General features: G+C 39.3%; 1 protein-coding gene and 1 long non-coding RNA gene across 2 annotated transcripts in view; both read left to right on the top strand.

Moving 5' to 3' along the window:
• The first annotated feature begins 10301 nt into the window (after positions 1 to 10301).
• On the top strand, positions 10302 to 17166 carry LOC144902106 (uncharacterized). Its single transcript, XR_013630364.1, has 3 exons — positions 10302 to 10396; positions 14255 to 14385; positions 16832 to 17166. It is a non-coding gene; the product is annotated as an uncharacterized LOC144902106 (long non-coding RNA).
• A 5291-nt stretch (positions 17167 to 22457) lies between these two features.
• Positions 22458 to 25448, top strand: part of nsmfa (NMDA receptor synaptonuclear signaling and neuronal migration factor a) — a 37504-nt gene continuing 34513 nt past the window's right edge. The window contains 1 exon segment of the mRNA XM_058056142.2: positions 22458 to 22740. Coding sequence (XP_057912125.2) covers positions 22670 to 22740 — 71 coding nt within the window. The 5' untranslated portion in view covers positions 22458 to 22669.

Below are 25448 nucleotides of genomic sequence, written 5' to 3'. Positions count from 1 at the left end.
AAAACACAATAATGGATCCCACACAAAGTATTATTAATCCACTCTAATGAGTTTTTTTTTCAATCTTCCTTCCCCAGGGCAAAGCATCAGCCAATTAATGAGCACAGGAGAGGGAATGTAGGCCGCTGAGGATTGAGAAAGGAGAAAGATCTCCGTCCATATATCACCAAGAAGCGGCAGAATGCCAAATGTAAAAAAAAAAAAAGAGTGCTGACAGTGAACAGGAGGTGTCACATTAGCGGCATGTTGGTGGACAAGAATGCCGCTCTGCAGTAAAATAGATGAGTTTGTGATTTATGAAATGTGTACAAATAACACTGAGTCCCATTCTGCCCCCACCCATCCTTTCCCCCCTGCTGCTCTTGCTGCCTGCAGGCCTTGTGAGGAATGGGGACAAAAAGGACTTAAACAGGTAAGTGGGTCACACAGCAGTAGAATAATGCCAGTGCACAAACAGCATGGTGAAGAAAGCAGTGGAACTAAATGGAGAATAATCTTCTCCTTGGAATGGGAATAAAAATACCCTGACCCCCGTGTGAGGGTGGACGTCCGTTGTTCTGTTTTTAGCGGCACACAGGAGGTCGACATGGAAACACAGCAGCTTGTTTCAGTCGTCCTGCTGCAGTCTAATAATAAGAATAGTATCGACTGGGAGCACCTCACTGGTCTAAAAGACGCGTCACTGCTGGGGCTAAAAGGAGACTTCAGTGTTCTTTCTCAAAACGGAACCTATAGTGGCGTGACGATAGGCCCGTTCTCTACGTGTCCTGAATAGATAGAGAACTGACAATAAAGAATATTGTTTAAAAGAGGCTCATAAGAGGCTTTATTGGTCTCAGATTCCCAAATACACTAATCCCTCGTTTAATGCCGCTAATTGGTTCCAGCCTCCGACCGGGAATTTCCGCAAAGTAGGGCTCCTTAATTGGAAATTGAATATTTTGGTAGTTTTTTGTTTAGTTTTATTTGGGCAAATATATGAATTGCAGTGCATTTCTTACATCAATCAAAATATAACTTTCTATTATTTACATTTGTATTATATATATTATATATATTATATAATCATGTTCATGCCACAGTCTTGTTTTCCCCTGTTATTATTATTATTGTAATATTCATTCATTCATTTTCTACCGCTTTTTCCTCACGAGGGTCACGGGGGTGCTGGAGCCTATCCCAGCTGTCTTTGGCCGAGAGGCGGGGTACACCCTGGACTGGTGGCCAGCCAATCACAGGGCACATATAGACAAACAACCATTCACACTCACATTCATACCTATGGACAATTTGGAGTGGCTAATTAACCTAGCATGTTTTTGGAATGTGGGAGGAAACCGGAGTACCCGGAGAAAACCCACGCATGCACGGGGAGAACATGCAAACTCCACACAGAGATGGCCGAGGGTGGAATTGAACCCTAGTGTCCTAGCTGTGAGGTCTGCGCGCTAACCACTCGATTGCCGTGCTGCCCACTTATTTTGTAAAAAAAAAATAGATATTTGTAGATGAAAAACGGTTTTGTTGTCTTTTTTTTCTTTAATATTTCAACTCTATGCTACTAGAATTCAATTGTTTTTGTTATAATAATAATAATAGTTTATTCTCCTGACATTTTGTTGACATTTTTTGCCCCATTGTAATATTAATATTGTTATTATCATTATTATCATAATTGTTATAAATGTTATCATTATTACCATCATTATAATCATCATTAATATTGCCATTTTCATCATTATGGTTGTAACAATTTTTGGATTTAATTTTTTTTTATAATTATTTAATTTTACAGACTTCATTGCCTCTTGTAGAGTGCTGTATCATTCATCTGTTGTTTTCTGAAATCCGCAGTATTTGTGCTTTTATTGTCAATTTATTAGCCCACTTTTCCCCCTAAGTGTAACATTTATGTATCATTTTCTGGATTGCATGTGTCTAATCTTGTGCATTAAAAAAAACAAGAATTTGAGACTGTGTCTGGACAGGTGACCAACCCAAACATCAGTTTCTTCTTGTTAAGCCCTACCTTGAGGTTTTTAGATGTGCATTAAAAAGCAAGAGTTTAAGGTCTGTGCTCAAACCGATGACCAGCTCCAGCCCCAGTCTTCACTTGCTGTGCCTAATCTGGGTTGTTTGTTTGCATTGTATTGTATTGTATTGTATTGTAATGGTTGCTGTATTTTGACGTATGTAGATCATGTTTTTAAATGAGTATTTTAAATCACCACCTTTCTTTGTTTTATCATCAACAACCAATTGTTGCAAAACTCAATTTTTGAAGCAATGATTTCTTGCTGTCTGTTATTACTATTTTTTCCTAAAGTAATAATTAATAACAATAATAATGATAATTATTACCTCTGTATTTATGTATGATTAGCCTAGGTACCTCTACCTCTCACTTACGTTTCTCATATCAGTCAATCAGAGATTAAGAGATTGGAGTGCATTGAAAACCCATGAACCATCCTTCTAAATACGGCTTTTAGCATTACTAGAGCCCAGTAGAAAGACAATAAAACAAATAAAATATAAATAAAATATAAAAATAAAATGTACTATATAAGGCAGGGGTCTCAAACACGCGGCCCGTGGGCCAAATGTGGCCCATAGTTTTGAGGCCCCTGCCTTGATATGAAAGTTTAATGTTAGTGCGGCTCACGCAAGTTTGATATGGATGCTGTATGGTATCATGTACGCAGAAAAAATTATTACGTTTGATTAATGTTCATGTTAAAGGTTAAATAACTGTTAATAGTTATCCTCCCTATCTGTGTGGAAGTGGTAAGTTTTTGGCTATTTAAGTTTAAAGGAAATAACTTGATGGCTACCGTTTAGGTCGCTAGCTCTCGAGTTAGCGAGTTAGCATGTGTCTCAAGAGCCTGCAGTTGCGCAATATGTTGTAAATAAAAAGAGTATAAATGTGACTATAGTCGTGTTTTGTCATGTCTACAGGGCTCTAATAATGCTTTGGTAATTTTAATCTGAAAAAAATAATTTGTCTACCCACCAACTATATGTGGTTTCTTGAGTTTTTATTATTATTGTTATATTTATTTATTACTGATTGAATGATTTATTCTTGATTTGTTTATTTATTTTTCATCTTATTTTGTGCAGAAAAATAAAAATTAAGATATTTGAGAACAGTGGAATGTTTTATCAGAGCTTTTCTTGTAGAAAATCGGAACCAAAGCACTGAAAAAGTTTGTATATTTTTCTGTTTTTAATAAATGCATTTTTTTTTTTTTGAAAACCTAATGTGGCCCGGCCTTGCCCAGACCCTAGCTCCAGTGGCCCCCAGGTAAATTGAGTTTGAGACCCCTGATGTAAGGAAAATACATAGGCAATAAATGTGTTCCAGATGCGTGGAGGACAGGAAGTGACATCGAAGCAGTAGTGATTTTTATTATTTTTATGGTCTCACTTTACAATAAAGTACACAAAACTACAGTTGTTACTAATGGAACTAATGAGGAAGTTAGTACAGTTACCGAGGAACTAATGAGTATTTATAGCAAAATTAGTCATGGGGACAGGCCTACTTGTGTGTCTCGGCATGTGAGTCTGTCCTTCACCGGAGGAGACAGACCTCGCATGTTGGAAACCAAGCGACATAAGCACTCTGACTTCCTCGTGGTGCCCCTGAGCAGCACTTCATCACGTCCTGCCTGATGATGGACTTGGCTTCACGAGCCGAGACTCCAGCAAAGGGTGTGTTTGTTTTCCGTAAACCCACACCCCAGCGGAGCCCCAAATGTGATTCATCTTCCCGCCTGCAGGAGGACAGCCAGCCAGGTCCGCCGGCCGGGGACGTCACCGCCCTGCTACCTCATTCATCTACTTAGTAGTAGTAAGTATTAAATATACACTTAATTCCCTTGTGAATGTTTCCACACAATGTGGGCACCGCACGATCTGCTTACACTGCAATCAAGACACTAGGGACTGCAACACAAGTATAGTCTACATAATGCACACCTAGCATGGTTTTGGAGCTTGTCATGCATTTGTGTGCTTTTGGGGGGGAGAACAATGGAAATATGGGAGGGGGGCAATTACGGACAGAACCATAAATACCGTAAATCCTTCAATGTACATCTCCAGTCAATTAACCGCTAGGCTGTGAGCTAACCGCCGGCGTCTCTGATTAGCACCTGGTCATCAAAATACGGGAATTAACAGCTGTGGCTGTAGGCAACCTCCTGATGTAGCTCAAAAAGGCCAGACACCTTTGAGAAAATGTGGTTAAAGTTAATTAGTGCACATTAATTTATTTAGCAAAATTAATTCCTGGCTTTTTTTCACCACATTGCCATTCGCTGGACACAATGGGGCACTGCCCCACTTTTGCGCTGTAGGCAACCTCCTGATGTAGAACCAAAATGTCAGACACTTTTGAGAAAATGTGTTTAAAAGTTAATTAATGCACATTAATTTATTCAGCAAGATTAATTCCTGGCTTTTTTCACCACATTGCCACCATTCGCTGGACACAATGGGGCACTGCCCCACTTCTACCCGGTAGGCAACCTCCAAAAGGTCAGACACCTTTGAGAAAATGTGGTTAAAGTTAATTAGTGCACATTAATTTATTTAGCAAAATTAATTCCTGGCTTTTTTTCACCACATTGCCATTCGCTGGACACAATGGGGCACTGCCCCACTTTTGCGCTGTAGGCAACCTCCTGATGTAGAACCAAAATGTCAGACACTTTTGAGAAAATGTGTTTAAAAGTTAATTAATGCACATTAATTTATTCAGCAAGATTAATTCCTGGCTTTTTTCACCACATTGCCACCATTCGCTGGACACAATGGGGCACTGCCCCACTTCTACCCGGTAGGCAACCTCCAAAAGGTCAGATACCTTTGAGAAAATGTGGTTAAAAGTGAATTAATGCACATTAATGTATTTAGCAAAATTAATTCCTGGCTTTTTTCACCACATTGCCATTCGCTGGACACAATGGGGCACTGCCCCACTTTTGCGCTGTAGGCAACCTCCTGATGTAGAACCAAAATGTCAGGCACCTTTGAGAAAATGTGGTTAAAAGTTAATTAATGCACATTAATTTATTCAGCAAAATTAATTCCTGGCTTTTTTCACCACATTGCCATTCACTGGACACAATGGGGCACTGCCCCACTTCTACCCGGTAGGCAACCTCCAAAAGGTCAGACACCTTTGAGAAAATGTGGTTAAAAGTGAATTAATGCACATTAATTTATTTAGCAAAATTAATTCCTGGCTTTTTTCACCACATTGCCATTCGCTGGACACAATGGGGCACTGCCCCACTTTTGCGCTGTAGGCAACCTCCTGATGTAGAACCAAAATGTCAGGCACCTTTGAGAAAATGTGGTTAAAAGTTAATTAATGCACATTAATTTATTCAGCAAAATTAATTCCTGGCTTTTTTCACCACATTGCCATTCGCTGGACACAATGGGGCACTGCCCCACTTCTGCCCGGTAGGCAACCTCCTGATGTAGAACCAAAAGGTCAGACACTTTTGAGAAAATGTGTTTCATTGGTAATTAATGCACATTAATTTATTTAGCAAAATTAATTCCTGGCTTTTTTCACCACATTGTCATTCGCTGGACACAATGGGGCACTGCCCCACTTCTGCCCGGTAGGCAACCTCCAAAAGGTCAGATACCTTTGAGAAAATGTGGTTAAAAGTGAAATAATGCACATTAATATATTTAGCAAAATTTATTTTCTGGCTTTTTTTCACCACATTGCCATTCGCTGGACACAGTGGGGCACTGCCCCACTTTTGCGCTGTAGGCAACCTCCTGATGTAGAACCAAAATGTCAGACACTTTTGAGAAAATGTGTTTCATTGGTAATTAATGCACATTAATTTATTCAGCAAGATTAATTCCTGGCTTTTTTCACCACATTGCCATTCACTGGACACAATGGGGCACTGCCCCACTTCTGCCCGGTAGGCAACCTCCAAAAGGTCAGATACCTTTGAGAAAATGTGGTTAAAAGTGAAATAATGCACATTAATATATTTAGCTAAATTTATTTTCTGGCTTTTTTTCACCACATTGCCATTCGCTGGACACAATGGGGCACTGCCCCACTTTTGCGCTGTAGGCAACCTCCTGATGTAGAACCAAAATGTCAGACACTTTTGAGAAAATGTGTTTAAAAGTTAATTAATGCACATTAATTTATTCAGCAAGATTAATTCCTGGCTTTTTTCACCACATTGCCACCATTCGCTGGACACAATGGGGCACTGCCCCACTTCTACCCGGTAGGCAACCTCCAAAAGGTCAGACACCTTTGAGAAAATGTGGTTAAAGTTAATTAGTGCACATTAATTTATTTAGCAAAATTAATTCCTGGCTTTTTTTCACCACATTGCCATTCGCTGGACACAATGGGGCACTGCCCCACTTTTGCGCTGTAGGCAACCTCCTGATGTAGAACCAAAATGTCAGACACTTTTGAGAAAATGTGTTTAAAAGTTAATTAATGCACATTAATTTATTCAGCAAGATTAATTCCTGGCTTTTTTCACCACATTGCCACCATTCGCTGGACACAATGGGGCACTGCCCCACTTCTGCCCGGTAGGCAACCTCCAAAAGGTCAGATACCTTTGAGAAAATGTGGTTAAAAGTGAATTAATGCACATTAATGTATTTAGCAAAATTAATTCCTGGCTTTTTTCACCACATTGCCATTCGCTGGACACAATGGGGCACTGCCCCACTTTTGCGCTGTAGGCAACCTCCTGATGTAGAACCAAAATGTCAGGCACCTTTGAGAAAATGTGGTTAAAAGTTAATTAATGCACATTAATTTATTCAGCAAAATTAATTCCTGGCTTTTTTCACCACATTGCCATTCACTGGACACAATGGGGCACTGCCCCACTTCTACCCGGTAGGCAACCTCCAAAAGGTCAGACACCTTTGAGAAAATGTGGTTAAAAGTGAATTAATGCACATTAATTTATTTAGCAAAATTAATTCCTGGCTTTTTTCACCACATTGCCATTCGCTGGACACAATGGGGCACTGCCCCACTTTTGCGCTGTAGGCAACCTCCTGATGTAGAACCAAAATGTCAGGCACCTTTGAGAAAATGTGGTTAAAAGTTAATTAATGCACATTAATTTATTCAGCAAAATTAATTCCTGGCTTTTTTCACCACATTGCCATTCGCTGGACACAATGGGGCACTGCCCCACTTCTGCCCGGTAGGCAACCTCCTGATGTAGAACCAAAAGGTCAGACACTTTTGAGAAAATGTGTTTCATTGGTAATTAATGCACATTAATTTATTTAGCAAAATTAATTCCTGGCTTTTTTCACCACATTGTCATTCGCTGGACACAATGGGGCACTGCCCCACTTCTGCCCGGTAGGCAACCTCCAAAAGGTCAGATACCTTTGAGAAAATGTGGTTAAAAGTGAAATAATGCACATTAATATATTTAGCAAAATTTATTTTCTGGCTTTTTTTCACCACATTGCCATTCGCTGGACACAGTGGGGCACTGCCCCACTTTTGCGCTGTAGGCAACCTCCTGATGTAGAACCAAAATGTCAGACACTTTTGAGAAAATGTGTTTCATTGGTAATTAATGCACATTAATTTATTCAGCAAGATTAATTCCTGGCTTTTTTCACCACATTGCCATTCACTGGACACAATGGGGCACTGCCCCACTTCTGCCCGGTAGGCAACCTCCAAAAGGTCAGATACCTTTGAGAAAATGTGGTTAAAAGTGAAATAATGCACATTAATATATTTAGCTAAATTTATTTTCTGGCTTTTTTTCACCACATTGCCATTCGCTGGACACAGTGGGGCACTGCCCCACTTTTGCGCTGTAGGCAACCTCCTGATGTAGAACCAAAATGTCAGGCACCTTTGAGAAAATGTGGTTAAAAGTTAATTAGTGCACATTAATTTATTTAGCAAAATTAATTCCTGGCTTTTTTCACCACATTGCCATTCACTGGACACAATGGGGCACTGCCCCACTTCTACCCGGTAGGCAACCTCCTGATGTAGAACCAAAAGGTCAGACACTTTTGAGAAAATGTGTTTCATTGGTAATTAATGCACATTAATTTATTTAGCAAAATTAATTCCTGGCTTTTTTCACCACATTGTCATTCGCTGGACACAATGGGGCACTGCCCCACTTCTACCCGGTAGGCAACCTCCAAAAGGTCAGATACCTTTGAGAAAATGTGGTTAAAAGTGAAATAATGCACATTAATTTATTTAGCAAAATTAATTTCTGGCTTTTTTCACCACATTGCCATTTGCTGGACACAGTGGGGCACTGCCCCACTTTTGCGCTGTAGGCAACCTCCTGATGTAGAACCAAAATGTCAGGCACCTTTGAGAAAATGTGGTTAAAAGTTAATTAATGCACATTAATTTATTTAGCAAAATTAATTTCTGGCTTTTTTCACCACATTCGCTGGACACAATGGGGCACTGCCCCAATTTTGCCCCTTGATGTAGAACCAAAAGGTCAGGCACCTTTGAGAAAATGTGGTTAAAAGTTAATTAATGCACATTAATTTATTCAGCAAAATTAATTCCTGGCTTTTTTCACCACATTCGCTGGACACAATGGGGCACTGCCCCACTTTTGCCCTGAGTGGGATCTGATGCTGTCCATTTCCCTGCCCTCAGCCCACTGATTCCCACCCTTCTGTCAGCTAACTTAACGTTCCGTCTCTCCATCAACGGCTGCCGTCCTCTCTTGGCTAAGCTTCGCAGCGGGAATTACGTGTCGTGGGACGACGACGGGGGATGTGAGGGGGAAGGGAAATGAGAAGCGGTGAGGTCTGCTGCAGCAGCAAGGTGAGCCAAGGTGGGGATACGCATGGATGTCACGTACTGGAAGAGGGAGGCCTTCCCTCTCACACACACACACACACACACACGGAGTGAATGTGGTTAGTGTGGTCGGTGATTGTGGAGCCAGTAATGAGATTGTTAGGAAGAGTTATATCAGACGGTGAATTCGCTTACACCGCGGTCAGCACATACACGACCACTTATCGTCACCTTCATCCTACTCCAGTGTTGCTCAACCGCAAAAGTGGGTCGCAGACAACACGTCATAAATGGCACTGGATTATTAAATCAAATATTTAATGTTGTCATAGTCTGAAATGTATCATTTTTAGCCCCTCCTTTATGGCGGTTAATTGTGTCCAGACCGGACAATGATAAGTGAATTATCAGGCTTTGATTGTAGTGCAGACCTACCAACATGTACTGATGTGTAGTACTCAACATGTAATTTGACTCCTGAAGGCGCTTGGATGCTCTCTGTGTTGTTGTATTTTCCTGCTTTTAAGTTCACTGTACAGTACAGTACACATATACATGAGGTATTAACAGTGTTTCAAATTGGGGCGAAACCATTTCTGCCCCTTAGGGGGGCAGATAGTAAATAATTGAGAAGCACTGAATGAACCTCGGGCGGCACGGCGGTCAAGTGGTTAGCGCGCAGACCTCACAGCTAGGAGACCAGGGTTCAATCCCACCCTCGGCCATCTCTGTGTTCTCTCCGGGTTTTCTCCGGGTACTCCGGTTTCCTCCCACATTCCAAAAACATGCTAAGTTAATTGGCCACTCCAAATTGTCCATAGGTATGAATACATTATTCATACAATTTGGAGTGATTTCCAGTGGGTGGCACAGTGGTCGAGTGGTTAGCGCGCAGACCTCACAGCTAGGAGACCAGGGTTCGATTCCACCCTCGGCGTGGGTTTTCTCCGGTTTCCTCCCACATTCCAAAAACAAGTGTGAATGGTTGTTTGTCTATATGTGCCCTGTGATTGGCTGGCCACCAGTCCAGGGTGTACCCCGCCTCTCGCCCAAAGACAGCTGGGATAGGCTCCAGCACCCCCCACGACCCTCGTGAGGAAAAGCGGTAGAAAATGAATGAATGAATGAATGAACCTAACATGCATATTTTGGGAATTTGGGAATGAGCGAAGCTGTGAATTGGTGAGGGATTATTATTAGTAAGCCACCCCCCGTTATACGAAGAGCAGTGGCGTGACCCCGGCGTCCGTTTTTATCCCGCAGCTAAACCACTATCACAGACGAGTACAAAAGCTAGCCTCCCATTGTGCAAGGAGATGTCTGAGTGAATGAAGAGTTTGTGCTACAACGATGGAAAATGGAGTTGAGCTTAAGGAGTTTTTTTTTCTTTCTTCCTTTCGCTGGCTTTTGTCCGGGAGCGTCGTCTTGACAGAGGAGACGGTAATGGCTGCCCTTTGTCGTCTCCGTAGAGAGGCCATCTATCTCATCACTGTCAACATCAAGCACTGACGGAACTCAAAGTGAAAGACTGGACTCACAAGGCCAGATGTCACAACGCTGGTATGGTACACACGTACACACACTTTACACACATGTACACACACGTGTACACACACTTCCGTAAGCTCAGCCGAATTCAGCATCAACTCACTGAAGGAGCCACTTATAGTATATGTCCTGTATATTTCGTCCAAGTCTCATCTCATGCCAGTATCATCATGTTCACCTTGTGGACATTGAAAGGGTGAAGGAAAATACATTTCCTGGAATAATTCCCACAATAGATGAAAATATGAGCTGGAAACCTCATATTACAAATATACAACATAAGGTGGCCAGAAATATTTCAGTATTGAACAAAGCAAAGTTTGTTCTCAATCAGAAATCACTCCACACTCTTTATTGCTCTCTGGTTCTACCATATCTTACTTATTGTGTGGAAATATGGGCTAATAACTATAAAAGCAATCTTCACTCGCTAAATGTACTGCAAAAAAGGTCAGTAAGGATAATTCATAATGCCGCCCACAGAGAACATACTAACTCCTTATTTCTAAAATCACAAATACTTCAACTTAATGATATAGTTCATCTTCAAACAGCTAAAATAATGCATAAGGCTAAAAATAACCAATTAGCTAAAAATGGCATCCAATACTTCTCTACTAAATTTGAAAGACTTCTATGCTAGGACTACGTTAAAAAGCCATAGCATTTCAGTATGTGGAATCAAACTATGGAATGGATTGAGTAAGGAAATCAAACAATGCACAACGATGAGCCAATTCAAGAAACAATACAAGCAGTTGATGTTTGCTAAATACAAGGATGAAGAGTCTTGAACCAGTCATGGTGTGCTATATATATCACTATATTGACACTTACTATGGTACCCATTATGTCATTGGATGCTCATATCACCTCCTACTTTGGTACGAGGTGCATTATAAAAAAAACAAAAAAAAACCTTAAACTGTACTACGGAAAGCAGGAAGTGAACAAATGTAACAGTTACTGATTGTAAAAGTACCAGATGGAGGGGTAGGATTTAATAAGCTTTGCTTCTTCCTACTCCTTTTGGACATGTGGAACTGTGAACTGATTATGGGATGCATTCAATTGTAATCTGATGCATGTTCAAATGAAATAAAACCATTACCATTACCATTACCATTACCATTACCATTACCATTACCATTACCATTACCATTACCATTACCATTACCATTACCATTACCATTACCATTACATTACCATTACCATTACCATTACCATTACCATTACCATTACCATTACCATTACCATTACCATTACCATTACCTTGTATGTATGCACAGAACTAGTCTCTTATTATTTTTATTGTGGTCTTTCTCCAGCCAAACATCCCATTTTAAAGCCCCGCCCATTAATCGACTGTTTTAAGGATGTGTGTGACCTTCGACTGTTTTTTTATATTGCCCTGCAGCACATTATAAAAAGGTCATTTCACAAAAAAACTAGCAAAAACAACAGCGAAAAAATTAGAAAATCAGCAGTTATTTTTTACAAGATTTGTCTCAAAATACTAACAGGAAAAAGTTGTAAGCTAACAAGAAAATGTGTCAATTTTATGGTAATGTTAATGGTAATGGTAATGGTTTAATTTCATTTGAACATGCATCAGATTACAATTGAATGCATCCCATAATCAGTTCACAGTTCCACATGTCCAAAAGGAGTAGGAAGAAGCAAAGCTTATTAAATCCTACCCCTCCATCTGGTACTTTTACAATCACTAACTGTTACATTTGTTCACTTCCTGCTTTCTGTAGTACAGTTTAAGGGTTTTTTTTGTTTTTTTTTATAATGTACCTCGTACCAAAGTAGGAGGTGATATGAGCATCCAATGACATAATGGGTACCATAGTAAGTGTCAATATAGTGATACAGTGAAGAAAATAAGTATTTGAACACCCTGCTATTTTGCTATTTCTCCCACTTAGAAATCATGGAGGGGTCTGAAATTTTCATCGTAGGTGCATGTCCACTGTGAGAGAGATAAACTAAAAAGAAAAATCCAGAAATCACAATGCATGATTTTTTAACAATTTATTTGTGTGATACAGCTGCTAATAAGTATTTGAACACCTGAGAAAATGAATGTTAATATTTGGTACAGTAGCCTTTGTTTGCTATTACAGAGGTCAAACGTTTCCTGTAGTTTTTCACCAGGTTTGCACACACTGCAGGAGGGATCTTGGCCCACTCCTCCACACAGATCTTCTCTAGATCAGTCAGGTTTCTGGGCTGTCGCTGAGAAACACGGAGTTTGAGCTCCCTCCAAAGATTTTCGATTGGGTTCAGGTCTGGAGACTGGCTGGGCCATGCTAGAACCTTGATATGCTTCTTACGGAGCCACTCCTTGGTTTTCCTGGCTGTGTGCTTCGGGTCGTTGTCGTGTTGGAAGACCCAGCCACGACCCATCTTCAATGCTCTGACAGAGGGAAGGAGGTTGTTCCCCAAAATCTCACAATACACGGCCCCAGTCATCCTCTCTTTAATGCAGTGCACTCGTCCTGTCCCATGTGCAGAAAAACACCCCCAAAGCATGATGCTACCACCCCCATGCTTCACAGTAGGGATGGTGTTCTTCGGATTGTACTCTTCATTCTTCTTCCTCCAAACACGCTTATTGGAATTATGACCAAAAAGTTCTATTTTGGTCTCATCTGACCATAAAACTTTCTCCCATGACTCCTCTGTATCATCCAAATGGTCATATGCAAACTTAAGACGGGCCTTGACATGTGCTGGTTTAAGCAGGGGAACCTTTCGTGCCATGCATGATTTCACATCATGACGTCTTAGTGTATTACCTACAGTAACCTTGGAAACGGTGGTCCCAGCTCTTTTCAGGTCATTGACCAAGTCCTGTCGTGTAGTTCTGGGCTGATTCCTCACCTTTCTTAGAATCATTGAGACCCCACGAGGTGATATCTTGCATGGGGCTCCACTCCGATTGAGATTGACCGTCATGTTTAGCTTCTTCCATTTTCTAATGATAGCTCCAACAGTGGACCTTTTTTCACCAAGCTGCTTGGTAATTGCTCCGTAGCCCTTTCCAGCCTTGTGGAGGTGTACAATTTTGTCTCTGGTGTCTTTGGACAGCTCTTTGGTCTTCGCCATGTTACAAGTTAAAGTCTTACTGATTGTATGGGGTGGACAGGTGTCTTTATGCAGCTAACGACCTCAAACAGGTGCATCTGATTCAGGATGATACATGGAGTGCAGGTGGACTTCTAATGGGCAGACTAACAGGTCTTTCAGGGTCAGAATTCTAGATGATACACAGGTGTTCAAATACTTATTTGCAGCTGTATCACACAAATAAATTGTTAAAAAATCATGCATTGTGATTTCTGGATTTTTCTTTTTAGTTTATCTCTCTCACAGTGGACATGCACCTACGATGAAAATTTCAGACCCCTCCATGATTTCTAAGTGGGAGAAATAGCAAAATAGCAGGGTGTTCAAATACTTATTTTCTTCACTGTATATATAGCTCAGTTTTTGTATACTTATTTTAACTTATTTTTGTAGAACGTTTTTTCTAATGTTACCTAATTTTTTCACACTGAACAAACTAGCCTGTTTGACTGTTCCAGTCAAGTCTCGGTTTTTGTATACAGCGATTTGTTTTTTTTTTGTTACAGTTGTTATACATGTATCGGTTTTCATGCCTTGTCCAGTCAAACCTCGGTTTTAGCGTATAATTTAACATTGTATCTCGGTTTTCATCCACCGTTTTGGTTTATGTACAATATTTCACATAACAAACTAATCTGTTTGCTCTGCACTGTATCGTTCTGAGTAATTGAGCGCCCCCAACAAGGCACCCTGCGGTTTACTGACTCAGTGTTTGTGCATCTTTTTATTCAGTACGGCTGCTAAATAACCCGCCATGGGGTCAAGGAAAGCTACGAGTTCTAGCACTTTGATACAGAAGGTGAAAGACACTTCAATTCAAGTACGGAGAGGGTGTCCCCTCGCCGTCTGGACCACCAATAAAGGTACGATTCCATTTCATTGCGCATTTATAATTATGTGGCATTGTGGAAAATAATAAGCCTTCTCTTTAAAATGTTTTTAAAATGTAGTTTTTTTTTTCATTAGACTGGCTTGATTTCCATTCATTCATTCATTTTCTACCGCTTATCCTCACGAGGGTCACGGGGGTGCTGGAGCCTATCCCAGCTGGAGTACACTCTGGACTGGTGGCCAGCCAATCACAGGGCACATATAGACAAACAACCATTCACACTCACATTATTCATACCTATGGACAATTTGGAGTGATTTCCAGTGGGCGGCACGGTGGTCGAGTGGTTAGCGCGCAGACCTCACAGCTAGGAGACCAGGGTTCAATTCCACCCTCGGCGTGGGTTTTCTCCGGGTACTCCGGTTTCCTCCCACACTCCAAAAACAAATTGTCCATAGGTATGAATGTGAGTGTGAATGGTTGTTTGTCTATATGTGCCCTGTGATTGGCTGGCCACCAGTCCAGGGTGTACCCCGCCTCTCGCCCGAAGACAGCTGGGATAGGCTCCAGCACCCCCCATGACCCTTGTGAGGAAAAAGCGGTAGAAAATGAATGAATGAATGATTTCCAGTGGAGTGCTTTGGTTTTTCCACGTTCATCCCCCAAATAATTGAAAGCTCGACGGCGGTGCCGGGTGGAGGGAATAAGTGAGAGCGGCTGAGTGATGAATGGAACGCTCAGCGGCGAGGTAGCGGCTGCTCCTTGTCATTCTTCACGTGGCGCCTGCTCTACCGCTCTCATCATGCCAGCAAATGACGACCTTTCATTCCCGCACATCAACGCTGGGATTCCGAGGCTCATTTATCCATGCCGGCTGAATGTCACTGGGGATGGCAGGGTGGGGGTCGAGGGGGGGGGGGACGCCATGACTGCGGGGATTCCCGTTAAAGCAGGCGGAATGACAATTAGCATCCAGCCGACTTTTGTCAGGCAGCGAGAGAGAGAGACAGTGGGAGCGATGAGTCACCATGAGAGGGAGTTGAGCTGATGATAAACACAGAGACGCGTCCTCGCAGGAAGTAGAGGCGGGAGTTTGGACACGTTGGACAGTGACACCTCCTCACTGCTCCAATTATATCCTCTTATGTCCCGAAAGCCTGAACTTTTCTTCCTGCTGTAAAAATAAAATGCAGGGATTCCCATACACTCACTCTGAGGATGAAGAGACAGCGCCAAATCTTCAAAATAAAAGCATACTTGAAAATATTATCATAATAAAGTCATAATTTACAAGAAGAAAGTTGATATAGTTGGGCAAAAACAGCAGAGCAGGTAAAAAAAAACCAGCTTGGATTTTACCGGAATAAAGTTAAAATATGAATATTTGTAATATGTGGAAAAATAATCTCATTTTAGTAGCAGAGATTTGAAATATTGAAGAAAAAAAATGGAAGTTGTAAAAATATGAGACACAAAAACAATTGTTTTAGAATTTTTTTTTCCTGAAAGCCTGAACTTTTCTTCCTGCTGTAAAAATAAAATGCAGGGATTCCCGTACACTCACTCTGAGGGTGACGAGACAGCGCCAAATCTTCAAAATAAAAGCATACTTGAAAATATTATAATAATAAAATCATAATTCCAAGAAGAAAATTTACAAGAAGAAAGGCAAAAAACAGCAGAGCAGGTTAAAAAAAAACAGCTGGGATTTTACTGGAATAAAGTTAAAATATGAAGAGAAAGTGTCACAATTTTACAAGAATATATTTGTAATATGTGTAAAAATAATCTCATTTTAGTAGCAGAGATTTGAAATATTGAAGAAAAAAAATTAAGTTGTAAAAATATGAGACATATAATATATGAGAGAAAAAAATTCCCAAAAGCTTGAACTTTTCTTCCTGCTGTAAAAATAAAATGGAGGGATTCCCGTACAAAGAGACAGCACCAAATCTTCAAAATAAAAGCATACTTCTAAGTGGAAAGTTTGTAGTTTGGATGCGAAATAAATCGTTTGTGTCACCAATCGTGGAGGAGACCTGGATGGCGGGTGGAATGAATGAAGTCCTGTAGCGTTCACTGTGGGAACAGAACTGGAGGAGTCCGCTTTGTTTCTGTGGCGACTTTGGTGGTGTTGTCACTCTCCATCTTAGCAGTGTGGACTCCTTTCTTCCAAGGTTAGCCGGAAGCCACTTAGCAGGCAAGCAGGAGGTTGTTATTTGGTGTGGAACACGTACTAACACACGCTGCACCGCCACTGCTTGATAAGGATCTGCCGCCACGGCGTTTTATTTCATAGCAGGCCTGCCCGCCTCTGCAAGCGCTCACGCTGTTTATCCATCACACCCTTGTAATCATATGCACGCCGGCCGCCTTCTTACGGCTAAAATTGATGTGTTGGCACGAGGCCTCGCACACAAGGCAGGATAAATGTCTGCTGCCTGTCCTTGTTTGAGGGTTTCTTCTTTTTTATGCAGGCTTGGCTGGACTTTTCATGGGGAGACGGAAGGATGGGACTGCTTTTCTCCATGGAATATCATCCTCACCTCTTCATAGGTACCAGCCACCCTCCCATACATGCCCAAATAATAATGATCATGCTTTATTTATTTCAGAAAAATACATTAAAAAAGTAAATCATAATAATACACGAATGAAAATGAAAAAATGCCCTGAGAATGCAGTGACCTGTATGAATGACAATATTCACTGGCAAATAGAATATAAAATATTCACAGCGCTTCTTTGTTTCCACATTTCCTTATTTGTCAGCCTTATTCCAAAATGGATTTCATTCATATTTTTCTCAAAAAGTCTACACAAAACACAATTGTTGCAAATTTATTGCAAATAAAAAATTAATAATCTCATTTATTATATTCGTATTCACAGCCTTTGTCGTGAATGAAGTAAATTTGATAAAGTAAATCATAGATAAATTACAATATTGGAAAAATAAGTGAAAGGAAATAAGATTAAACAAATAAAATAATTTACTTCTAATATGGTGATAAAAAGAACTACTTAAAAAATACATAAAAAAGTAAATATAAAGAAATTAAAAATCATTGTAAAAAAATTAGATATGCTTAGTAAGCTTAGTAAGTTACAATAAAAAAGGATAAGTTTTTAAAAATACATAAAAGAGCTGCTGAATGAACATAATAAAAAAATAAATACATAGAAAATAAAATTTCAAATGTTACCATTTGAAATATTTTTAAAAATGCATTAAAAAGTAAATAAATACTAGAAAAATAAAAATAATTAGAAGAAATAATAAATAGATAAATAGATAAATAGATAAATAGATAAATAGATAAATAGATAAATAGATAAATAAATAAATAAATAAATAAATAAATAAATAAATAATAAATAATAAATAATAAATAATAAATAATAAATAATAAATAATAAATAATAAATAAATAAAATAATAAATAAATAAATAAATAAATAAATAAATAAATAAATAAATAAATAAATAAATAAATAAAGTGAAAAAACATATGGTATGTTTTATTTGTTTTCTACACACTTAATAATAAATAAAAGCAATAACATGTGAATAAATCTTCTTTTCCTGTTCAAGTAAATGTTCCAAAAATAGAATAAAAATACATAAACATGATATAGTAGAATAGATATGTTTGTTTTATGGTTTTATTTTTTTCTTAGCTTCAGCTATATGTGATGGAAGTCAATGATCATTATATATATATATATATGCCCATATATATATATATACTCTACTCTTTATAAGTTCTACTCTTTCCCTTCTGAAGCCTCGCTTGTGTCAGTCCGCCGCCGCCATCCATCTCCGCCTGACCCCGCCCTGGGATGGCGGTTGAGCGTGCACGGGCCGCTCGCTTTTCACTCACATGAGACATCAGCCCCCCCAAATGCCCACCCCCGCTCCAGGAGCACCACGTTTTTCATCTTCATTTGTGCATTCCTTGCAAACGCTTGTCTCGCTTGCTTGACGTGATTGGCTTCACAGCGAGGCATGCTGTAACGTCTGTGTGGAAAATGTTGAAGGATGGTGGTTAGGAAGGCTGACATGTTTCACACATGCCCATCCCCCCACTTGAGATGTTCACCACAGAGTGGAACCATGGAGCTTCAGGTTGTGCAGGAGCATCAAACTGTCAGCGATCTATCAGTGTGGAAAAGGTTATAAAGTCATTTCTACAGCTTTGGGACTCCAGCAAACCACAGTGAGAGCCATTATCCACAAATGACCAAAACATGGAACAGTAGTGAACCTTCTCAGGAGTGGCCGGTAAAACCAAAATGACCCCAAGAGCGCAGCTACGACTCATCCAAGAGGTCACAAAAGACCCCACAACAACATCCAAAGAAGTTCAGCCCTCACTTGTTAAGGTCAGTGTTCATGACTCCATGAACACTTTGTCTCAATTTTCCAGAAAACATCTTGATGATCCCCAAGACCTTTGGGAAAATACTCTCAGGTCAAAGGTGTGTGTCCATTTACATCTGGCTTTTCCGGAATAAGAACTTCTCATAGCAACAGTAAAATATGGTGGTGGTAGTGTGATGGTCTGGGGCTCTTATGCTGCTTCAGGACCTGGAAGACTTGCTGTGATAAATGGAAGCATGAATTCTCCGGCCATCTGTTGGTGACCTCAAGCTGAAACCAACCTTCTGAATAGCGGAAGAAAAACCAAATGGAGACTTCGGAGTGGCCTAGTCCAAATCCTGACCTGAATCCTATTGAGATGCTGTGTCATGGCCTTCAAAAGGCTTCATGCTGGGAAAGACAACAATTCGGCAAAGATGAAGAAGAGACTCATTGCAAGTTATTACAAACTCTTGATTGCAGTTGTTGCTGTTAAGTGTGACCCAATTACATATTCATTTTAGGAGCTTTAGGTCCCATTGAATCATATTTTAAGAATGTGCTGAGGGGCAATAAAAAAAATGTCGGGCCACACTTTGGACACCCCTGGTTTAGCAACGGCAGATGTTCCTCATGAGATGCTAGCAATGTTTGCAGCTATTGTTGCTCCCATTGCAGACTCCATTGATCTGTTTTTCCCAATCAATGCAAAGGTGAGGAGTCATCAGTGTAAGAGTCGATGCTAATGTGTGGACCAGACGTGGATTTATGACCAACGTGTGTCTCTATGATCATGTGATGTTCCTCCACCTGCTTTTTGAGCAGGAAACACCATCTTCTTTCTCTCTCTTACTCCACCACAATATGTGCCCATTCACGTTCCTCTTTCCTTTTCCATTCATTCTTCTGTCTCCTCATCTACAGTCCACACACACACACACACACACACACACACTCACACACTCACTCCTTCGTCTCGGTCAGAGCTGCCTGGAATTATTTATCACTTAATGGTCTACAGGAGCTCACAGCAACCCGCTGCTGCTTTGCTTTATTTATTGATTTTCATTCCTTTTTGCTCTCGCTTCATCTGTCTGTGTGCGGCTTCATGTATGTGTGTGTGTGTGTGTGTGTGTGTAGGCATGCGGTGCTCATACCACAAGCTATATATATATATATATCGAAAAAAAAAAAAAAGCCCAAGGACGTCTTGCAAATTCGCCAAGCTGCTGAATTGACTTACGGATTGAACGAGTGATTGATTGGATGTTGGAAGGCTAATCGGCCGTTACAGGGCAATTCATCTGCATGCATGTGTGTGTGTGCACGGTGTGTGTGCACGGCGTGTGTAGTAACAGCCTCTGAGGTGTGAGAGTTAACACATTTTCTTTAGCAGCTACACATACGTACTTCATAGGAATCCTTCCCTTGGCATCATTTTATTCACTAAAAGTCACTCCACCGTACGGGGAAAAGTATGGGGACATGTTAGCTGTACAGTAAGTGAAAATCAAGCTTAGAAATAAATTGATATAAATAATAATAATACTGATAATATACAGATACAGTGTGTAACCGCTACATTTTGGTTACAAGTGGAAAAAATATTAAATACAATTACAAAAAATGTCCAAGTAAAAGCTGTTTTTTCTTGTGATGGCAAAAGTGATGACAACCATAGAACCTCAAATGGAACTTACTGGCACCAAGAAACCTCAAGTTTGGATATGTTCTACAGAAAGTCATGACCAAATGGGACATGAACGCACTGTGATCAGAGGATGTACCAATCACAGTTTTACGTCATGCTAGACGGGACGACTTAGAGGGGGAGGAGTCAGTGTAGCTTCCACCACCTCCCCCACTCAGCAGGGAATTTCTCTTGTTTTCTCTGTAATTTCATAAATTCTCCTTTCTTTGTTCATATTTTACTCAACATTTATCTGATCTGGAAAGATTTGTCCTATTCTCTTTTTATATTTCATATTTTCAAAAATGCCCCTTATTTTCTAGAAAATTTCCCCTGATTTATTTTCTCATATTTTCTGAACAATTAGCCTTATTTTCTTTACTTTTCTACTTAATTCTAATTTTTTTTTCATGAAATTTCTCTTATTTTCGTATATTTTCTGGAAATTGTCCCTGTTTTCCACAAAATGTCACTTTTTTCCCCTATTCTCCCCCCATATTTCAGAAAATGTCACTTATGTTCAGGAAAATGTCCTTTATTCCTTTTTTATTTTTTAAAAAGTCAAACTTTCTACTTATTTTCTGGAAAATGTCCCTTGTGTTCTCATATCTTTCTGAAATTAGCCATATTTTTGGAATATTGTCCCTAATTTTATTTTTTTTCTTTTTGTTGATTCCCCCTTTTTTGGGGAGACTTTCTCTTATTTTGTCATATTTTCTGGAGGTTTCCCCCTTTTTCTGGAATTTTTACAAATTATTTTCTGGAAAACTTATTTTCCTGAAAATGTTCTTTAATTTTTGTATAATAATAATAATAATAATAATAATAATAATAATAATAATAATAATAATAATAATAATTATTATTATTATTATTATTATTATTATTATTATTATTATTATTATTATTATTGTTGTAATAAATATTTATTAATAATAATTAATAATGTATTAATAATTATTATTAATAATTATAATATTATAATAATGATTATAATTGATAATTTATTAATAATAATAATAATAATAATAATAATAATTGTTATTATTATTATTATTATTATATAAAATAATAATTATTATTATTTTATTATAATAATAATATATTAAATTATATATATAATATAATATAATATAGGGCGGCACGGCGTTCTAGTGGTTAGTGCGCAGACCTCACAGCTAGGAGACCAGGGTTCAATTCCACCCTCTGCCATCTCTGTGTGGAGTTTGCATGTTCTCCCCGTGCATGCGTGGGTTTTCTCCGGGTACTCCGGTTTCCTCCCACATTCCAAAAACATGCTAGGTTAATTGGTGACTCCAAATTGTCCATAGGTATGAATGTGAGTGTGAATGGTTGTTTGTCTATATGTGCCCTGTGATTGGCTGGCCACCAGTCCAGGGTGTACCCCGCCTCTCGCCTGAAGACAGCTGGGATAGGCTCCAGCACCCCCGCGACCCTCGTGAGGAAAAAGCGGTAGAAAATGGAAATGAAATGATAATATAATATAATATAATATAATATAATATAATATAATATAATATAATATAATATAATATAATATAATATAATATAATATAATATAATATAATATAATATAATATAATATAATATAATATAATATAATATAATATAATATAATATAATATAATATAATATAATAATAAAATCAATATTTAATTATAATAATTTTATTTAATAATAATAATAATAATAATTATTATTATTATTATTATTATTATTATTATTATTATTATTATTATTATTATTATTATAGTATTATTATAGCATTATTATAGCATTATTATAGTATAATAATAATATTGTTGTTTATTTTATTTATTTATTTTTTCTGCTTGCCTGACATTTACATGACAACACCGATGACTGCTGCACAAATTCCTGCAGGGATGTCCATCACTCGACTTCCACGCCCCCTCCCCGCCCCTCTGTGTGCGCGCGCTCGTGTGTGTCTGTGTGTGCGCAGCTGCTGCTGATGGTGGTGATGATGATGATGATCTCCACCTCCTCTCTCTCTCCCCTCGTGTGTGCGCGTGTCCACGTCAATGAGACACGGCAGAGATAGAGAGAGAGCGAGACACTCCGTGGATTTCCATGCGGACACCTGTGCACGTGCTTGTTTTTGCGGATTTCCTCTTCCGTTTCCCCCCCCTGTCGCATTCCATCCATCCACAAGAGGAGTGTATGTTTTTTGGTGGAGGGGGGGGATGATCTTCTTTCTGTCTGCGTCGTTTCCATGCCAGCATGGGAACCTCCGTGTCCAAAAGGAGGAATCTGAGACACGACGCGATATCATCCGTGGCGGCAAAAGTTAGGTGAGTTTTTTTAACCGTGTGTGTCTTGATGCATGTTTAAAATGGGACCCAAGTGAACTTGTGTTCCTGCGCCATGTTTCCTGCCGTCCTAATCCGGGATTGGCGCACCAAAACGGACCTTGTGGTGTCTCGTAGTGCGTCGCCACTGCAGGACAGGACGTTGCTTTTTTTTTGTGAATGAAGTGATTGTGTCATGCAAGTGCTGGGCGTTCATCCGTAATATGGAGGAGGCGGTCAGCTGACACGGTGACAGGTCAGTGCTGGGGGGGAGTGGGGGTGGGGGGGTGTGTGGCTCCGTGGCAGGAGTCCATACGGTCCCCTGAGAGGGAGTGCATACAGTCTTATACGGGCTCCCCGCTGGGTCGTTAAAATTCCATCAATGAATGACCTTGACTCCGATGTGATGTTACGTCACCCCCCCCCCCTTTCCCCTCTTTGGGGTGTGTGTGTGTGGTGTGTATGTTGTGTTACTAACGTCGCACCGCCGCGTGTTTGCATGCAGACCTGTGCTCCTCTTTCTGGACCAGTAAAGGACGCTTGGACGTATACTGGAAGTCTGGAGGACATTCGGGTTGCTGGACGCCAAGTTAACCGTTTGTGGACGACTACACTTATAGCCCAGCGGTTGTAAACTCATTCCAGTATATGCATTAGTAATGATTTGGGGTGCATGAGAAAGCGGAACGGGTACCTCCATAATGTTCCGTATTAACACATACTAGTGCAGTATATCATAGCGCTGCTACCAACCAACCAGTTTCTAACCCACGGGTGTCCAACATGAGGCCCCAAATGGAAAGAAATGACAGTAAAGAATCGAATAAGAAAATAGAAAAAAGTTGTCATCTTAAAAGCAAAAGAGTCGTAATTTTACGGGAATAAAACCGTAATATTAAGTGAAAAAATAATGTAATTTCAGAAGCATGAAGAATAAATTATTTATTCCAATAAAATATACACAATTGTATTATAATAAACCATCAAAGTTGCTATTTTTTTATTTAGAAATATTCCTGGAATAAAATCAAAATATGAGCAAAATAAGATTTTTAGTATGAAGTAGAAATATTTGGAAAAAGTAAACAAAATGCAGCATAAATTGTAAAGAACGGAACCAAAGTTGAATAAAGTTGTCCCTTGTTCATCACTGTTAATTGGTTCCAGACTCAACCGCTAACTCAAGTAGTATTTAATATGAATAAATGGAATATTTTCATAGTTTGTAAGGTAAATAAATCGTGGTAAAAACCTGCTTACTATTTTATAAATGTTTTTTTAACATTATTAGAGCTCTCTAGACATGAAATAACAGCCCTATAGTCATCTTTACATGTGTGTCACCCAATAGAGTAGATATAATCAAAGACAACAAGACAAAATAAATTAATAAAAAATACAAATAAAAATACTAAATTAAAAAATTATGGGCGGACAGATGTTTTGAGACAGGAAGAGATGTGGAAGTTGAGAATGAGGTTTTAGCTTGCCATGGGGTATAGCCCCAGCAGTAGCCCGTGTTGTAATTATTGTTATTATTATTATTATTATTATTATTATTATTATTATTATTATTATTATTATTATTATTATTATTATTACTGTGCCGGCCAGATCATTTCAACCTGCAATAAACGCCTTTTGTGGCCGTCACGTCTGGCCCTTGTCTCGGTGAGGAATTGCTGACACCTAGTGGCCAATATAGGATACTACATTCACAGTTGGAATGCTTTATCTGCCTTGGATTTGTATTTTAGCTCATTTGGGTACCTCCTATCCTAACTGCTAATCCTTCAGCTAATTTTTTGAAAAGAGTAATCCCTCCCCACTTGGCGGACATTATGATGATATGTAGTAGTCTACATTGGTCACTAGGTGTCAGCATTGTTACGTTGATGAGACAATAACCGCTCAATCACTCCTAGTGCTAACGTGTGCGTCTATATTGTATCTTATTTATGTCTTATTTTGTCTTATAATTAAAAGTACTAAGTAAAAATGGGGGGTGTATGAGAAAGTGAAAGAAAGAAAGAAAGCTCAGGTCTTTGGCTACACGGTCATTTATGAACAGAACCAATGTTGTAATACTGATAATATAAATGATAATAAAAAATACAAAAACATGGATAGGGTTAAAACGGGGTGTGCATGACAAAGTGGAAAGAAAACTTAGCTCTTCAGCCATACGGTCATTTATGAACAAGTATATTGCTACAACAGAACCAATGTTGTAATATCGACATTATAGATGACAAAAAATGGTTAGGTTGGGCGGGTGTGTATGAGAAAGTGGAAAGAAGACTCGGTTCTTTGAACAAGTATGCTGCACACCCGAGCAGCACCAGAACCAATGTTGTAATACTGACAATATAAATGCCAAAAAATACAAAAACATGGATATGGTTAAAATGGGGTGTGCATGACAAAGTGGAAAGAAACATTTATGAAGATTTATGAACAAGTACTATATTGCACAACACAGCAACAACAGAACCGATGTTGTAATATCGACATTATAGATGACAAAAAATGGTTAGGTTGGGCGGGTGTCTATGAGAAAGTGGAAAGAAAACTCAGCTCTTTGAACAAGTATGCTGCACACCCCAGCAGCACTAGAACCGATGTTGTAATACTGACAATATGAATGCCGAAAAATACAAAAACATGGACAGGGTTAAAACGAGGTGTGCATGACAAAGTGGAAAGAAAAC

The sequence above is a fragment of the Doryrhamphus excisus genome, linkage group LG19, assembly GCF_037039965.1.
Source record: "Doryrhamphus excisus strain RoL-2023G ecotype Guam linkage group LG19, RoL_Dexc_Guam_v1.1, whole genome shotgun sequence".
Taxonomy (NCBI): domain Eukaryota; kingdom Metazoa; phylum Chordata; class Actinopteri; order Syngnathiformes; family Syngnathidae; genus Doryrhamphus; species Doryrhamphus excisus.
This window is presented reverse-complemented; position numbering and strand designations above follow the sequence as displayed.